Source organism: Nansenia antarctica (assembly GCF_963989245.1).
Source record: "Nansenia antarctica genome assembly, chromosome: 11".
NCBI classification, from domain to species: Eukaryota; Metazoa; Chordata; class Actinopteri; order Argentiniformes; family Microstomatidae; genus Nansenia; species Nansenia antarctica.
The window spans coordinates 7484607-7502106 of record NC_137681.1 but is presented as its reverse complement, the minus strand read 5'-3'; the positions used below and the strand labels follow the sequence as shown (position 1 = coordinate 7502106).

At 49.6% G+C, this 17500-nt stretch overlaps 2 protein-coding genes across 2 annotated transcripts in view; one reads left to right on the top strand and one right to left on the bottom strand.

The window, feature by feature from the left end:
* Nucleotides 1-15210, top strand: part of tcf7l2 (transcription factor 7 like 2) — a gene marked incomplete at both ends in the record, with an annotated part of 45659 nt that extends 30449 nt beyond the window's left edge. Inside the window, 3 exons of the mRNA XM_080541944.1 lie at nucleotides 6559-6660; nucleotides 14242-14301; nucleotides 15199-15210. Coding sequence (XP_080398070.1) covers nucleotides 6559-6660; nucleotides 14242-14301; nucleotides 15199-15210 — 174 coding nt within the window. The remainder of the gene's footprint in view (nucleotides 1-6558; nucleotides 6661-14241; nucleotides 14302-15198) is intronic.
* A 2277-nt stretch (nucleotides 15211-17487) lies between these two features.
* scn4aa (sodium channel, voltage-gated, type IV, alpha, a) overlaps nucleotides 17488-17500 on the bottom strand; it is a gene marked incomplete at both ends in the record, with an annotated part of 24701 nt that continues 24688 nt past the window's right edge. Inside the window, one exon of the mRNA XM_080541942.1 lies at nucleotides 17488-17492. Coding sequence (XP_080398068.1) covers nucleotides 17488-17492 — 5 coding nt within the window. The remainder of the gene's footprint in view (nucleotides 17493-17500) is intronic.

The following is a 17500-nucleotide window of genomic DNA, read 5'->3' as shown; positions in this document are numbered from 1 at the left end:
GGAACCTTGGTGATATTGATTGGACACCGCTCAGTGGGCGGAACAATAGGCCAAATCTGCTTCTCGTATTGGAGGGAATTAAACTTCTGATTTTTTGCGGGGACGTTTTTGCGGATCTTTATTAATTGATCAAAGGGCCGCTATAAATCGACGGGCGTCCCTCATCTGGCTGCCAGTCGAGTGAGTCTGGTAGTCTGGTAGTCTCGGCTCGCCAGTAAGACTCGCACTGTCATTGATTGTTGTTGAATCGATTCTCTTCCCATTTTGAGCATGGCCAACCCAAATAAACAAATGTTTGTGGTTTGGTTGGTGTAATCTGCAAGCTGTCATCCCTCTCCTAGGCCCTCATCCCCCAGGGAGCCCGTTTAGATGATTGCATGTGTGTGTTTGTGTCTGTGCGTGTCTGTCCATGTGTGCGTGTCTGTCCATGTGTGCGTGTCTGTCCATGTGTGCGTGTCTGTCCATGTGTGTGTCTGTGTGTGTGCGTGTCTGTCCATGTGTGTGTGTGTGTGTGTGTCTGTCTGTGTGTGTGTGTCTGTGCGTGTCTGTCCGTGTGTGTGTGTCTGTCCGTGTCTGTCCTTGTGTGTGTGTCCGTGTGTGTGTGTGTCTGTACGTGTGTGTGTGTGTGCGTGTCCGTGTGTGTCCGTGCATGCCTGTGTCTTTGTCCCTACATGTAAATGGGTGTTATGTATCACTGTGTGAATGTACATGTGTTGGCCTGTGTGTGTGTGTGTGTGTGTGTGTGTGTGATGCCTGTCCTGTGAGTCAGCTCAGGGGGTCACAGATGGACTGGGGGGGGATCTGCCGGGTCTCCAGAGCCGGACCCAGGCTCTCCCATATGCTGGCTGGAAACCCCCTTCCCTCCATCCCTCCCTCTCTCTCCCTCCATCCCTCTCTCGCTCCCCCTCCATCCCTCTCTCCCCCCCCCTCACATTGTTGACATGGCTGGAATGCCTGCGGACCCCAGCCAGGCCTGCGAGCGGGGGGATTCGCTCCATCCTCCCCGGAGAGCTACTGGGAATAGTCCTCCCTGTGTGTTAGGAGCCACTCTGGCACATTAGGAGCCCCTGGTTGTCTGGTTAGGAGCCCCTGTTTGTCTGGTTAGGAGCCCCTGTTTGTCTGATTGCCCCTAATCCTGAACCGAACGAACAAGCCGCTCGTAGCCGAGCGCTCGGGGGGGGGGGGGGCGCTGACATCGATTGGCAAAGTTATATAGCCCTAAAGTTTATATGCAAGACAAAATTGTCTGAGGCTTTTAAAAAAAAATCGATATGTTTAAGTGGGGTCGATAAGTGTATATCGAAGCCTTGGCCTTTTTTTTCCCCCCATTAAATCTGTACTTTAGCGAGTTCTTTCGTAGCAGTAGCCTAATCAATGGATATGTACAGGATTAGTGGTGACGGTGGGGGGGAATTCAGGTTGGGTTGTTCTAGAAAGGTGAGATGACTATTTGATTTGTAATAAGGGGGGCGGGGTGGCGTAGTGGGCTGGTGGTGGGCTGTAGTGGGGCTGGACGTGTGAAGAGGATGTGTGAGCGGCTCACAATGCGCCTGTTGTCTCCGCCGGGGGGCCGCGCTCCGCACAGCCCGTGGCACTGGGACAGCCCTGGCTTGTTTGCATTGTGATGACAGTTGTCTGGGTCGTATTCAACAGCTCGCCACGGTGCCAAGCCCCCCAAGTTTTCGCAGCAGTCACTCACTCTCTCACTCTCTCACTCACTCTTCTCACTCACTCACTCACTCCCTCAGTCACTCAGTCACTCTCACTCACACTCTCACTCTCTCACTCTCTCTCTCACTCACTCAGCCTCTCACTCTCTCACTCTCTCACTCACTCACTCTCTCACTCTCTCACTCAGAATATGGAGGTCAGTTTGGTGGCAGGCCGGAAAAATAGGATCGTGAAGAACGCGCCAATTCTTGAAGAGCTCCCCCCCTCTCTCTCTCAATCCCCCCCTCCCCCCTCCTTTTTTTTCTCTCTCTCTCTCTCTCTCCTTTTGTGCTCATCACTATTGGGAAATATCCAGACGAGAGGACGAGGGAGAGAGAGAGAGAGAGAGGGGAGAGGGAGTTCATCCCTCTGTGAGGATTTAGAGAAGTCCCTTGTCTTTCACTTCATCAGAGACAATTGAGTCATTCAGTCCTCCATTGTGGGCCGCCGAGGCCAGGAGGGGCGCAGGGGGGGGAAGAGAGGGAGGAGGTGGGGGGGGCACAACCCCGGGCCCTGTGTGTGTACTCTGGGTGGCTCTGGGGGGCAGGAGAGGTTGGGGTTCTCGGGGGGGGGGGGGGGGGTGGATAGGGGGGAGGGAGGGGTGGGTGAGGGATGGGAGGGGTGGGGGCTGAGGGATGGGGGGGGGGGGGGGGGGGGAGAAAGAGTTATCCTGGAACTCCGGAGCAATTTGTCACATCGGAATGGGCTCTTGAGTTACCACAGGGGCCCTTGTAGCGGGAGAGGGTTTTTTTGGTGCTGAGGAGGAGGGGGAGGGGGTGGGGGGGGGGAGGTAGGGAGGGGTCAGGGGTTATGGCCTACTCAAGCCAGGCGGCATGTCCGTCAGCAGGTGCTGGAAGAGTGTGTGTGTGTGTGTGTGTGGGGGGGGGGGGGGGGGGTGGGAGGAAGGGGGGTGTGTGTCGGGGGGGGGGGGGGGGGGGGGAGAGGAAGGAGGCAAAGTAGGGGTCGGAAAGCTTGGCACTTGCCGGGGCTCCGTCTTCCTTGGCATGCCTGTAAAACCTGCAGGAGGGATTAGCCTGGGAGAACATTCGCAATAGCAGGCTGAAGTTGAGCAGCCTGTCAGAGCATGTGCACTCTCTCTCTCTCTCTCTCTCTCTCTCCCACTCTCTCTCTCTCTCTCTCTCTCTCTCGCTTTCTCTCCATTTCTCTCTCTCTCTCTCTCACTCCCTTTCTCTCTCTCTCTCTCACTCTTTCCCTTTCTCTCCCTTTCCCTCTCTCTCTCTCTCCCTCACTCTCTCCCTTTCTCTCTCTCTCTCACTCTCTCCCTTTCTCTCCCTTTCCCACTCTCTCTCTTTCTCTCTCTCTCTCCCTTTCCCTCCTCTCTCTCTCCCTCAACTTCTCTCCCTTTCTCTCCCTTTCCCACTCTCTCACTCTCTCCTTTCTCTCTCACACTCTCTCTGTCCCTGATCCAAAGGCACTCTCTGGGTATCACCTTTCACCCCACCACCCCCCCCCCCCCCCTCACCCCCCACACACACACACACTCCCTCCCTGGCCTACAGTGGTCTGAACTTTGTCTACTCCGCCCAGACAATCATACGGCTGTTAAGTCTCTTATCCCCCAGTCCGAAATGGTCGGACCTTCTTATGACTGGAATCAAAACGGGATATGACCCCCCCCCCCCTCCCCCCCTTCCTGCCGCCGCCTCCGACAGCCCTCCCCCCGACAGCCCCCTGACAGCGAAGACCGTCTTGAATTACCTCATAGATGACAGTGGTACTGTCACTCTCCCCAACCCCCAACCCTCCCCCCCAGTCAGCCCCCCCCTCTCTGGCTTCATGGTAATTAATACCCCAATGTGGGGGGTCCTGTAAAAAAAAATAACACAACGCCAACTTTTACGACTCGTCCTCTTTCTCAACAACTCCGACACACAAACAAGCGAGAAAACCAAAACCACCCAAGTTGCAGTGGAAGCCTTGGCGGGGTCATAAATGAGCTGGTCGGTTGGTGGAGCTGGGCAGCAGTCTGCAGTCGGGAGTCAATAACTCCTCCAGCACCAACCACAGCCAGCACCCCGTGGTGAACTTTCAGCTAATTACCACTGATTTAGCCACGGTCTCAGGAAGGGTCGCGACACACACACACACACACACACACACACACATACACACACAGAGGCGCTCAAACAGACTCCTGCTGATAGAAGAAACACAACACATCCAGGGCTGATACCCACAGCAACAAAAAACACACAACACCAACATCGCTACCAGTTCAGGGTAGAAATATGGGAAGATTGTTTTTTGAACCCTCACCTCTCCATAAGGTTTCAGAGGATTCGGTTAGCTCTAGCGGGCTACCTCATCAACATTTGAGAAATGTTTTTTTCGGATAATAGATATATCGTACCCTTAGAACAAAAAGTGCAGTTGCTGAAAGAGAGAGAGACGCCGACCCGATCGGATCGGATAGGGACAGAGACTGAGGTGGAATGACAACGTTCCCATTCTGGCCCAGGCCAAGTTTTTTGGGGGGCGGTGGGGAGGGAGGGAGGGAGGGGGGGGGCGTGGAATCCTTGCCTAGTGCTGTATGTCCCGCTAGCATCAGAGGCCAGAATACAAGGCCAACCTGACTTGTCAGAAGTTTCCTCGGGGAAAATGAGGGGTATAGGACTGCATATATTAAGGATGCTTCTTTTTTATGTTGACTTTACTCCAAATGCATTTTTCATGTCTTGGCCTTCAGGCTACCGAAATCAGCCCCCTCTGGTCCCAAGGTTAAGAAACCAGCCCGTAACCCTCCTGTGTTTCAGCTTTCCAACTCAAATGACCCCGCTCTTTTTTTCTTTTTTTTTTCTTCTACTTTTCTGTCTTTCTCCCTCTTTTTTCTCTCTCTCCTAATCTTTCTCTTTGTCTGTCTTTTTTTTTTACACCCCTTGGTCTTTGTGTCTCTCTCACTTCCCAAAAAATGTAGCTTCGGTTAAATATTTAGTTATTGATTATTTGATATCGAATCGTACGTGCTCTTTTCAAAAGTGTCATTTCATATTTTGACTGCTCGCAATCTCATGTTTGCATAGCTGCGCATGCAAATCCAGGGAACTCCCGCCAACAATTTGACAGATTGTTTGAATGCCCATTTGAATGTACTCTCCAAAGGTCAGCGATGTTACCACAGTTGATCCCCTGTTCGATTATCTTTTTTACTCCTGACAATAAAGTTACATCGGCGTAGTGGTGGTCTGGCCTAGTCGATAGTGAGTTGGACTGGTGATCAGAAGGTCATGAGTGATCAAATCCCACTTGGGAACACCACCACTAGTGTGCCCTTGAGTAAGACACTTAGCCCTAACTTACTCCAGGGAGACTGTCCCTGTAATCTGTAAGTCTAAGTCTAAGTCTTTGGTTAAGAGCGTCTGCTAAATGGTTAAAATAGTTCCATCTCCCTCCCCCTTGACCTCCCCCCTGTAACCTAACTAATATTGAGGGCCACCACGGAGCACGGGCAGCCGAGGTGAACTCCACCCCCCCCCCCCAGACTAGGTGGCCATGGCGATAATAAAGGGAGTGTTAGGTTCACAGACGATAGCAGGGGTCAACCCAGAGGACCGTGGGGGCTAGAAGGGAGTTGGAGCGTTAGCTTAGCCAAAGGGCGGTCACCCACAACTCATACAGGCCCTATAAACATTTAATGGTGGATAGCAAGGAGAAAAGCATTCCCGCTTGAACGATATATACTAACGAACTTTAACTAGTTTAGGTAGTCAAAATAAGCTAGTGGAAAACGAAGACTTTGATTGATACGTCTCCCCGGTAAAAGAGGTTTTTCCAACCTCAATGGGACTTCCCTTTCCTGTGTGAATAAATTACCCTACATTTTCAAAAAAGCTAAAAAAAAACACATCTACAGTTCAGACTCTTAAGGAACAGAAACACAACACGGTAAAGTTGAGGTCTTAAAGTGTCTCTCTCCCTCAAGCTTGTGATTTGTGGCAAGTATGACGACTTAATCTTTCCTCTTCCTTGTCATTACGGGGACCGTGTGAGGTAAATGTTGTTGCATAAGCGATCAGCGTGACTTGAAATGGCTCCACCTCAGTTTATTACAAAGGCATAGGTTGCACCAGGTGTAGGTCATCTACATTTATCTCTCTGTCTCACTCTCTCTCTCTCTCTCTCTCTCTCTCTCTCTCTCTCTCTCTCTCTCTCTCTCTCTCTCTCTCTCTCTCTCTCTCTCGCTCTCTGGCAGTGTGTGTCACTACCGATAAAGACCCAGTCAATCATTCACTGAGACAGTCTGTAAGTTGACTCACAAAATAGCATGCAGCCAGTCGCGCTACAGTGCCATTCTCGAGTTTGCGGTTGGCCAATAAAAATCGTTTAGGTCACTCAAAGAGTTTGGAATGGTCACATTTATGGCATCTTAAACCCATAATCCATCCTACAGTAGCCTTCTCCAGAAGTAAACGTCGGGGATTCACCTAAAATGTGGATTTCAAACCAATGTCCTACTACAACATGCTCCTCAAGGGTTCTTTCTTCTAATATGTTTTAGATATTTGAGTTAATTGTATTAAAGCAACACTGTGGTACATTGTGTACATGTTCAATGTTCAGAATGGTGTCGTATCAAGTGTGTGTGGCTGTACAAGCTCTTGAAGCCAACCCCACCTCCATGCCTTGTCCGCCCTAGGATCCGTGTTTGCTTTTATGGTGTTTGTTTGTTTTCGGAATCACGTGACGTTTTATTTTTTATATTTTTTAAAGTGTTGACTTTTGTCCTGTTTTTAGTTTGTGTATTGTTTTTTTCTGTTTTTTTTTTGCTTTCTGCATTGTTAACATGTCTTTTCTTTTTTTTTCTCCATTTTGTTTCTTTCTGTCCTTCAGTACCTACAGATGAAATGGCCCCTGCTAGATGTTCAACAAGGAAGTCTTCAGAGTAGACATGGACTTAAAGATGCCAGGTCCCCTTCACCGGCACACATTGTCGTAAGTAACCCCTGCTTTAGTCCTTTACATCTCTCTCAAGCTCTTCCTCCTCTTTAAGGGCACAAAGACAACCCTTCTTCCTGTATCCTGTTTTTGTGTCCTTCTTTGAGATTAACCCTCCTTTTCCAAATCAAGACTGTTGAATGGATGTCAGTGATTAACCCCAAGTGCTTTTTAGACTACCGTGTGTCTTCTCAGAAAATATACAGTGAGTAACCCGCCTAGCCAGTTTGATCCGACCCGACAGTTAGGGTGAAAGAGACGCTTCGTTTCTTAGCGAGGAAACCTTTTCACATGCGGATGTAAAGGGGGATGTGAGTATTGTAAAGCTCTGTGTTTGGCTGCATTGGTGGCATAAACAAAAGGTAGAGGGGGCTCTGAAAAAAAAAAAAAAAGGGAAACTCACGCTCCGAGGGATGAACTAGGGCCAGGAGGCCGAGCTGCCAAAGTGGCAGTTGGCCCAGTGCTCTTTGGACGGGCCGGCCACACGGCCCCCTGAAGCAGTGTGTACAGACCCCTGTTCAGGCCGACTCACAGCCCAGTTTTGGAAAGCAAGCGGGATAATTAGATGTACCGACATTAATAAGCAACTATCTGGAGATTGACCCATAGCCCCAGGCAGCCAAGAGTGTTTTTTTTTACTTTCTCCGAAGTTCACGAAGCAAAACAGCGTGGGCGATACCTCACGATACACACCCACACACTCGTTCACTTTGTTAAAAAAAAACACGACGCAGCGTGAACTTTATATGACCGCATCGATATTTTAAGAAGCGCGTTAATTCATTATCAGCAGATTGATTTGTTTTTTTCTTCAGGAAAGGTCATTGTGAAAGGTTGAATAAAGTTAAGAGTACGGTCGGTATGCGTGCCGGTCACGGCGATGGCGAGGGGGGTGCGTGAGATGTTGCGGTGTGGATGAAGGTGTCAGCGGGGATGACTCTCAGTGCCTCGGGCCACGATAGTCGGTGGGTAGCGTCGTCTCGAGAGTCGCCTTTTAATTGAGAACAGCAACTTTTAAGGGCACGACTTGTTGTTGCCTAATCGATTTCAGACACAGAGTTCATAGACAACATTGTCAATAGACGTTCTATTAACATTTTCTGTGGAATCACCTCACCGACCCTGTGTTGACCCCTTGGCACGAACAGTCGGCCGTTGTTGTAAGTCATGGGGTTTTCGAAAGCGCAAACAAAGTGAACTTTTTGTTGGAATAAATTATGTCAACTCGCCATGCGAGTGTCACTGTGAGTCACTCTTGGTATTTGATAAGTACGGTTATTTATTTATTTTTTTACGATCCGCAATAAATACCACCACAAATGGTTCCCAGTAAGGAGAACGTTGACATGCCAGACCCTTTGGTCCTTTGCCCATTTTTGTTTAAGCACATCTTAAAAATAGCCCTGTAGTCGAACAGGGCTGTTAATCTGAAACAGTAACCCTGTCAGAACTTATGTTTTTGAGACAAAGAGATGGCGATGACAGTGTTCTAATGAACAAAACAACCCAAGCACCAGGCCCCTCCTGGCAAAGGCAGGAGTTATTTTCATACTGTAAAGTTCAGGAGGCCCCTTCTCTCATGTTTATTTTAAGAGACACGGTGAGAGCGAGAAGAAGAAAAAAAAAAAAGCCCCATCTCCTCTCAAATCATTAAGCTGCAGGTTAATGTTTCAGTTTTTTATTCTGCCATGAGTCATATGGCTGTAAATACTTATCACCTCACGTCTTGCATCGCTCCTCACCAACGGGCTGTAAGAGTCGTTACGTAAAGACTTCCAGCGAGACTACGGTTCACATGCCTCGTGTTTCAAAACTCATTACCCCGTCTCGTCGCTCTGGCGATTGCATTTTTGTCTTTTTTTGTTTGTTTGTTTATTGACTTATTTAGATTGATTCGGTATGATCCGCGATTTGTTTGATCAAGATCGGGGACTGGTAAAGATCAGAGGCGTTTCTGCGCAGGCACACACTTGCTTTAAGCGATCAAATTGAATGTGAGATGTAGCCTCTATTGCCCCCCCCACTCTATCTCTGACTGAGGGGAGTTTGATTGGATGTTTCCCTTGTTTGCATCATACTGATGTGAATCTATAGACGGGCATGATAACAACAACTGCGTCCTCTCCTTGTCTTATCAATCTGCCCGTAAAAAGTCCATGCCCTGTTTTTGTTCCCCTCCTCCTTCCTCTTAAATAGAAGATTCCACTCTGTGCCTTCCTTATCAATAAATTGGGCCATAAACAGTAGTTTCTTTTCTGCTTCTTCCAAATGGGAAGAACACCTGAGTACCTTGACCTCTCCGGCGAAGAATGTGCTGTCTGCATTGTGGCGATAAGCCCCAGCCCCGATAGGCGGGAGAGATAAGGAGAGAGATCCAAGTTCAAGTGACCCTCCAACAGACGAAAACGATGAAAGAAAGAGAGAGAGAGAGAGAGAGAGAGAGAAGCTGTGAGACAGAAAGTCTCAAGACAAAAACACAACGGCAGAGACAGACATCTGAATGCTGCTAGTTCTCAAAATCGAGCTCACAAGCCCATAGAAAGACTCCCCGAAATACACAGAAATATCGTCAAGAACTTACCTTCCCTCGGACAGAGACGAGTAAAACCTCACCAAAATGAGCTTATTCTGCTAAAGCTTGTTGGCCTTAACTGAGGAAGACCCGTGTGGTCTCATGAGATAAGAAAAAACGACTCACAAAATATATCATGAACGCTACAGAAGTAAACGGACGTACAGACACAGGTAGTCGACAAGACAAGGACAGAGACAGACACGGAGACAAGTAAACACTCGTAGTCAGACAAACACTGCCAGGGGACGTCTGGGCTGGACGGGTCGTTTCCCCCCCGGTCAGAAGTATCTGTCGTGTTGGAAACAACCGAGGGTCAGCCAGGACACAGGAAAGAGGAAGTGACCTCAGAGGTTTTGCCTTTCTGACGGGCGCGTTCCCCACCTTTGCCCCGCCCCCAAAGGGGGGCACGCCGAGACCTTTTGAAGTGTCTGACCGCCCCGCGGGGCAGCCGCAAAACTGCCGCCGTGAACTTTTATGCCATTGGCTGAAAGTTCTTCTTATTTATTTATATACCTATTGATGTGTGTTTTTTTGGAGCGAGAAACCCAGGGAGAGACATTTTTTTCCGGCCTCCCGCTCCACACAGTCGATGCTCTGAGATGCATCACATCACGTCCAATAGTCGGCCGGAGTACGCTTCGCTCTTACCAGACCCGCATATAAACAAAGAGCTCCTCCGTTTGTACAAACCGTTAGCTATTAAAACCAAAATGGGAGGTTATCCCTATTTTTTTCTTTGATTTACTGGTGTTGTTGCATCGGAATAGTCCTCCACTTTGTCTGCGCCTCGCTCCCATGTCGAGTGTGGCGGGAGGAAGTAGCTCCGAGTTGGTCGAAAATGGGATTTTCGTTTTCGTGACATCTGTCACAGATATGGGATTGGTTATGGGATTAGTTTGCAGTGTGAGAGAAGGCTGAGCTCACCAATCCCACCAAACACACTTCTAAGCCCTGAGGGGAGAGGGTCATATACCTACCATCACTAGAAACATACCCCTGGTATGGAGCAGCATACTCTACAGACTTTCACCTCCTACCTATCTCTCTAATCTCCCTCTCTCTCTCTCTTCTCTCCCTCTCTCTCTCTCTCTTTTATCCCCCTCTCAATCTCTCTTCTCTCCCTCTCTCTCTTCTCTCCCCCTCTCTCTTCTCTCCCTCTCTCCCCCCCTCTCTCTTCTCTCTCTCTTCTCTCCCTCTCTCTCTCTTCTCTCTCCCTCCCTCTCTCTCTCTCATCGTCCCTCCCTCTTCTTCCCCCCCTCCTCTCTCTCTCTCTCTCTCTCACCGTCCCTCCCTCTCTCTCTTCTTCCCCTCCCCCCCTCCTCTCTCTCTCTCTCTCTCTCTGTCTCACACGTACGTGTGCACCCGCACGCCCACATCACAGCTGCCCAATGGTGCTACTCAAGCAGTCATCATTAACATCATCTGACAAAGTAGAAATTATTTGTTTATTGTTAGACGAGGGCGATGAGTCAATGGGATGTAATGGCATTTAATGTAACGGGTTGGTATTGGGTCGGTATTGGGTTGGTATTGGGTTGGTATTGGGGCGCGAGTCTAACCTTTTTAACGACGCATCTTAAATGGACATGCTGAGAAGTGGGGCAGAAACATGCACATTTTTGAGCGTGCACGTGCGCACACATACACACACACACACACACACACTCACGCTCATGCTCACACACACACACACACACTCACGCTCACGCTCACACACACACACACACACGCACACACACACGCACACACACACACACACACACACACACACACACACGCACACACACACACACACCCGCACACACACACACACACACACACCCACACACACACACGTCCTAGTCCTTTCCCTCAGAGTCTTGTTCAGGACGGACAATGTCTCCATTGTTTTCTGGGCTTTCACTGGCAGCAGGGGAGGCTGAAGTGTTAACCATTTCCTAACCGGGCCTCACTGTAGTGAGGTGTGTGTGTGTGTGTGTGTGTGTGTGTGTGTGTGTGTGTGTAGTGTGTACGCTTGCGTGCGTGCGTGCGTGTGTGTGTGCGTGTGTGTGTGTGTGTGTGTGTGTGTGTGTGTTGGGCTAGCGCAGGGCAGAAGGGAGGGTGAGCACAGTGTCCTGTTGTGTGCCTACTCCAAGCGTACGGTGATTAGCATTGAGGAAGTGATGGAATTTAATGTGTGGCCAGACCTCCCACCTGAGGCTTTCCAACCGCGACGCGTCTCCAGTCAAAAAAAGAAAAGAAAAAAGGCCTGCTGCTGCTACACTCACTGGTAGAACTCCCCGGCAAAAAGAGTCAACTGAGAAATGGTCGTCCCCCTCTCTCTCTTCTTCTGGATGAATATCGGAAAAAACTAGAATAGGCGTTCTTGTACTGCCTCATTGTAGGTGATTTGTTCAGAATTCAGGAAACAAGCCACAATGACATTCCAGTCGCCGACTGTGGGTGAATCACTCGGAAAAAAAGACGAGACCAAAGATCGTGTCTCCGCTCCTCCTTCCCTCCATCTTTATGGAGTTATTTTTTTGTTGTTGTAGAAAAGTTAGAGAAAGACTCACTGGCCTCCCTCTCTCCCTCTCCTGAATGGCGGTGCACCTGGGCTGCCCAGACAATGGCTCCGGGGTCCGGGGAGGCCCCGGTGTGAAGCCCTGGCCTCCGCAGTTAATGAGCTCCCCCAGGGTCAGCCACTGGAGACGTCGCCTTCACTGTTTACGAGGCGGGAGGGGTGGCGGGGCGGGGGGGGAGGGATGGGACATACTGTTCTCTCACACTCTCTCTCTCTCTCTCTCCCTCTCCCTCTCCTGACACCTTCCTCACCCACTCTCTTTACCTCAGCTTGCGTCTGTCTTCAACTCTCACCTTCTCTCTCTCTCTCTCTCTCTTTCTCTCTCTCTCTCTCTCTTTCTCTCTCGTGCCACCTTTCTTCACCCACTCTCTTCACCTCAGCTCTTACGTCATCTCTCTTCCTCTCTTCTCTCCGCTCTCTCTTCTATCCCTCCCCCCCCTTTTTCTACTCCTCTCTCCTCACCCCACCTGCGAGCAAGGGCAGGCCTGAGAGCAGTCAGTGGTAGGAGGAGGAAGTCAGCAGCGGTAGCTCCTGTTGTCTTGTCAGCCCCCTAGCCCAGATTAGCTGAATGCTGTTTGTTGTTATGGCAGCTCCCTCCCACAGCCCCCCCACCCCCCCCTTAACTCTTCACTGGGGTGGGGGGGGGTGGGGGGGGGGGTTCATGGGTAGACATGGCCTCACCCGTCAAACAGGGGTCTTTATGCCTCCTCTGGGCAGCTTGCCCGCCCCGCCAGAGGCCCTGGTCCTCGTGTCTGGTCTCCGACGAGACGCCCGAGCTACCGCCGCCTGCCGCCGCCGCCGCCCCGGTCACTGTGTGTGACATCATCTCTCTCTCTCTCTCCGCTCGCTGGCCAACAACGTGAGACACAAACACAGGGCGAGACGTGGCGTCAGTTATCGCTTTTTTTTACCTCAGAAAAAATAAAACGGAATCTGGACAAAGTCGTCGCCGTTGTTTATGTAGTCGTCATGGTGGTTACCGACCGGCATCCCCAGTGTTTGGATGAATGAAATAGCGACAGTGTCATTTGTTTATTAAAAAAGAAAAAGCTCCGTAGCTTGTTGTAACTTGTTTGTGACTTGTAGAACGATGGGATTTGGGACAGTTTTGTTCCTTTTTTGTTGTTTGACATTGTTGTCCTCAACCATGCAAATACCACTGCGACTGGCCCCATCTGATTGCAGGATTATGAACAGCTTATATATGCGTGCGTGTGAATACATGTAGCTGTGAGGTCATTGTCCTCTTTACCTCTGAGTGACTGGTATTTAGTATTATATAACCCCCCCCTCGTTGAACTTGGACCACCCTGGGTAATGTGTGACGTGTGACAGTGCAGATTTAGCGTGTGTGTGTGTGTGTGTGTGTGTTATCTAGGTAGCCACAGGGTCAAGTGCGTGTGACAAATGAGGAACCTGTATAGTATCTTTGTGTTTGAGGTTTTGGTTAGCAGATATTATGTTTTGGCAGAAGTAGCATAGGTTGTTCTGGTGAGGTTTCATTGCGTGTGTGTGTGTGTGTGTGTGTGTGTGTGTGTGTCTGTCTGTCTGTGTGTCTGTGTGTCTGTCTGTCTGTCTGTCTGTCTGTCTGTGTGTCTGTGTGTCTGTGTGTCTGTCTGTCTGTCTGTCTGTGTGTCTGTGTGTCTGTGTATGTCTGTGTGTGTGTGTGTGTGTGTGTGTGTGTGTGTGCGTCTGTGTGTGTGTGTCTGTGTGTGTGTGTGTGTGCGTGCTGCACGCCTGTGTGATTTGATTAGTCTGCCACCTTTTTCCTAAACTGATCCATGAACTCTTTATCTCCTTCCCTGTTTCTCTTCCCTTTTCCTCTTTTCTTTCTCTCTCTCTCTCTCTTTCCATGCCCTACATATCTCTACTGTTAGAGTGATGTCAAAACCTTGATTTGGCTGTTAGGCAGTACCACCTACCTACCTACATGCGCATAAGCCTCCCTTGTTCACCTCACTGCACAACTGTGTCTCCTTACGAGCCCAAGTCAAATGTCTTTGAACAAGCCAGGAGAAGGCAAGGAGACATCTCAGTGTTAACAACCAGTCAGACAGTATAACAGCCGAGGAGCTCACCCAGACAGTAACCCATGTTCTCATATTCTCTGTGTAATGTGGGTATGATACTACAGTACGTCTAGCTACTCTACGCACCCCCTAGGAGAAAGCTGAGCCAGTGAAAAAGGGGAAAGGAAATGGAGGTTAAATAAATAAATAGCTTGAGAAAAAAATTTATTGTAAGTGGGGGGAGGGGGAGGGGGGGGAGGGGTGCATTATTTCTTGTGAGAACACCATTGATTTTGCATCCGTGCCCTGGTAGGATAGAATGATGACTGTTGCGTGCGTGTGCGCGTGTGTGTGTGCGTGTGCGTGTGCGCGCGTGCGTGCGTGTGTCGATATAATTGTGTGACTCGGGAACGTTCGTCTTTTCCTTTCAGGGGCCCTTCTGTTTGGAATTCCCTGGACAGTCAGATCTGGGCCTTCACCAATTTCAGTTGGTGAGAGAACTTTGACTTCCCAAGTATCTTGTAGCTGGTTTGATGCCAAAAAATTAACAACTGACAATTATGATGATGATGTTGATGATAATAATGATGATGATGATGATGATGATGATTTTAAAACAAGTAATAACAAACAAACAACCATAATCCTGATGATTAATCCTGCTGTGTTGTGTTTTTGTGCTGATTTGGGTGCTGCTGATGCTGTCTTTCTCTCTCTGGAACGGTCGTACAAATGATTGGTGGGGGGTGATAAACATACTAACATTTAACAGACCCTCTCGCACTAAATGTGTACTCTTGTCTTGTGCAACGCAAATCTCTAGTTCTCCGAGGCTAGGCTTTATATTCGGTGGGGGGGGGGTGTTTGTATTTCAGTGTTTTTATTTGTTTTGTTGCTGAGAACGGTGGTGTCAACAGGTTTTAAGGCCTGTTCACCCCACCGGAGTGTTGTTGACGCGTGCGGATGGATCCGTCTCTGGCGTAGCTAACGTCGGGCGGTGTTGGAGTGTCGTCTCAAGGTAGCGTTAGGCTACAATCTCTGTCGATCCGTTTTGTTGCCCTTTGGCTTCAGAACAGTGTCAGTAGAAGAGCGTGGTATCGATTCCGAGCTTCGCTATTCGAGAAGGTTTTAGGACGCTACTGTAGCGTAGCGTAGGAAGCGTGGATTCCAAAAGTCTATAAAGACTTCTGGCAGTGGTGCGCGTCGTTCATTGTTCAGAGCTACACATCTCTATTAGATCTTTTTGGTTCTTTTTTAGTTCCAAAATGACTCTGCGTTTCCTCAGTGTTCTGTTAGAGGACGGTATTTGTGTGTTCAGTGTTGTTCAGTGAGGTTCCATCCGGCTGGGATAATCTGGTTGTGTTCTCTTCTCTGTCTACTTCTTTTAGCAGCTGTGTTGAAGAGGATTCTCTTTATTATCGGCATCTGGGGTTGAATGCAAGCCTGTCTGAGTGTGTGTGTGTGTGTGTGTGTGTGTGTGTGTGTGTGTGTGTGTGTGTGTGTGTGTGTGTGTGTGTGTGTGGGGGGTGTGTGTGTGTGTGTCTGTGTGTGTGTCTGTGTCTGTGTGTGTGTCTGTCTGTGTGTGTGTGTGTGTGTCTGTCTGTCTGTCTGTTAGACAAACACAGACAGACAGACACAGACACACACACACACACACACACACGCACAGACACACACAGCCAGTGTGTGTGCGCGCGTGTGTGTGTGTGTGTGTGTGTGTTTGGAGGGGGGGGGGGGAGAGACAAGAGTTTGATCTTTTTACAAAGATCCAAGGGCCATGTAGAGTCGAGGCCTGCAGAGGCAGAAAGAAAGAGAAAGGTTGATTTCTTTGTTTGTCTTAGTCTCTCACTTTTAGCGTTTCTGCCGCCTTGTTCTCCTGCCTGCAGAGTGTCAAGTAGCGTCCCCCCCCCTCTACTCGACAGACAGACGCAGACAGCCCAGTAGACTCGATTGTGGGGTGGACATAATGGTTAGCCTTGGTGTGCAGAGATTACTGCTGCCAGGCAGATCAGCGTAGGGGGCCAGATTGTTTAGCTCATCGCTGAACGTTTAGCCACACGAAGGAGAGGAGGGAGGAGGAAGAGCACAGACGGCCGTCAGCCAGAAACAGAGAGGATCACTGATTCGGGTCTCCTCTGTCGAGAGGCTCGGCTCTTTTAGTTTTTTTTTGTCGCCCCGATTGAATCAGCTGATAAATCGCTTGTTGATTCTCCGCGCTCCGACGGACGGAAGCCGTGACGGACGTGAATAAAAACGTGACATTTGTTTTTGTCCTAAAACAACCGTCGGTATAAAAGGAGAGAGAGAGATCTTCCTTTCCTCCTTCCTCGTTCTTCCATTCTACCTCCTTGTGTAAAGTGTCTGCCAGAACTTGTTTGACTAGGTAGGGCAGGGAGCTCTAGGCTGGGTGTGTCTCTGTCTGTGTTTCTGTGTGAGTGCGTCTTAAATATGTGTTTGTCTGCACAATGTGTGTCTGCATATTTTTGCTGTCTGTCCCTCTTCGTCTCAGGTGTGTGTGTGTGTGTGTGTGTGTGTGTGTGTGTGTGTGTGTGCACGTGCGGAGGGCATGAGTGCGGTAGACAAGCAGTCGGAGGTAGGTCAAGTCAGGTTGTCAAGCACAGTTGCACATGACTTCACAGGCACCACGGTATATGTCACTTGTTTGTAGTAACTTGTTGTGCTTGTGCATGCGTGCGTGCGTGTGCGCGTGCGTGCGTGCGTGTGTGCGTGTGTGTGTGTGTGTTTTCTTCGCCCTATTCAGAGTGGTTTCGCTGACAGCAGCTACTATTTGCCTCGTGTTTTATAGCCGGATGTTCACACAGATTTCCATGGCTGACATTAGATTGAATCTAGATTTCACAACACTCAGGCCCTCCTTTTCCAAAAGGAACTTTTTTTTCTTATTCCATGCGCTGCCACAACTCCCCCCCCCCCCCCCCCCCCCCCCCTCCCCTCTCAGTTCTCATTTGGTTCTGTGTCCTGGCTGTTAGCGACGGAGAGGCAGCAGCGTATGTACTGTATTAGCACTCAGGACCGTTTCCACAGAGAAACTTGTTTTGACAGAACTCCAGGTGTCTCATTGTTGGAAACCGCTATGGTTCAACAGATTTACCAATTAGTGTTGGGCTGAGGGGCAAGGCTGGGCGGGGTAGGGGTAACCGGGTAGGGGGTGGGGGGGGGGGTGGTGGTGTGTCATATGGAAGAATTGAAATGGGGAGGTGGGATGTTCGGAGGTTGGGCAGAGTGATGGAATGAGGATGGAGGAGGAAGTGGGGTGGAGGTGAAGGGGTGGCCGGGGCTCGTAGAGATTCTTGCGGCAGGAGAGAGGAACGCGCGGGGTAAGCTGATACGTGACCTCATTTTCGCAACGGCGGAATGGAAGGGCTTGGGTTTCAGCTGAGCAATACGGAGGAGGAGGAGAAGTGAGAACAGGGGCGGAGGAAAAGGAGGGATAAGGAGGAGGGGAAAGGGAGGAGGAGGGGGTGAGGGTGTACAGTGTGAATTGACCTACCTATACGGTTTACAATATCCTACTTTTTAATGTCCCATTACAAATCTTCTCAGACAGTCTTGACAGTTTGGCTAGCTAGCTGTAGCCAAAGTGGGTTCTACTGTGTATTGTTACACGGTACAGTTTGATTTATGTCGTCATGGGCGGTGTGAATACACAAACGTGTTTACTCTGAAGAT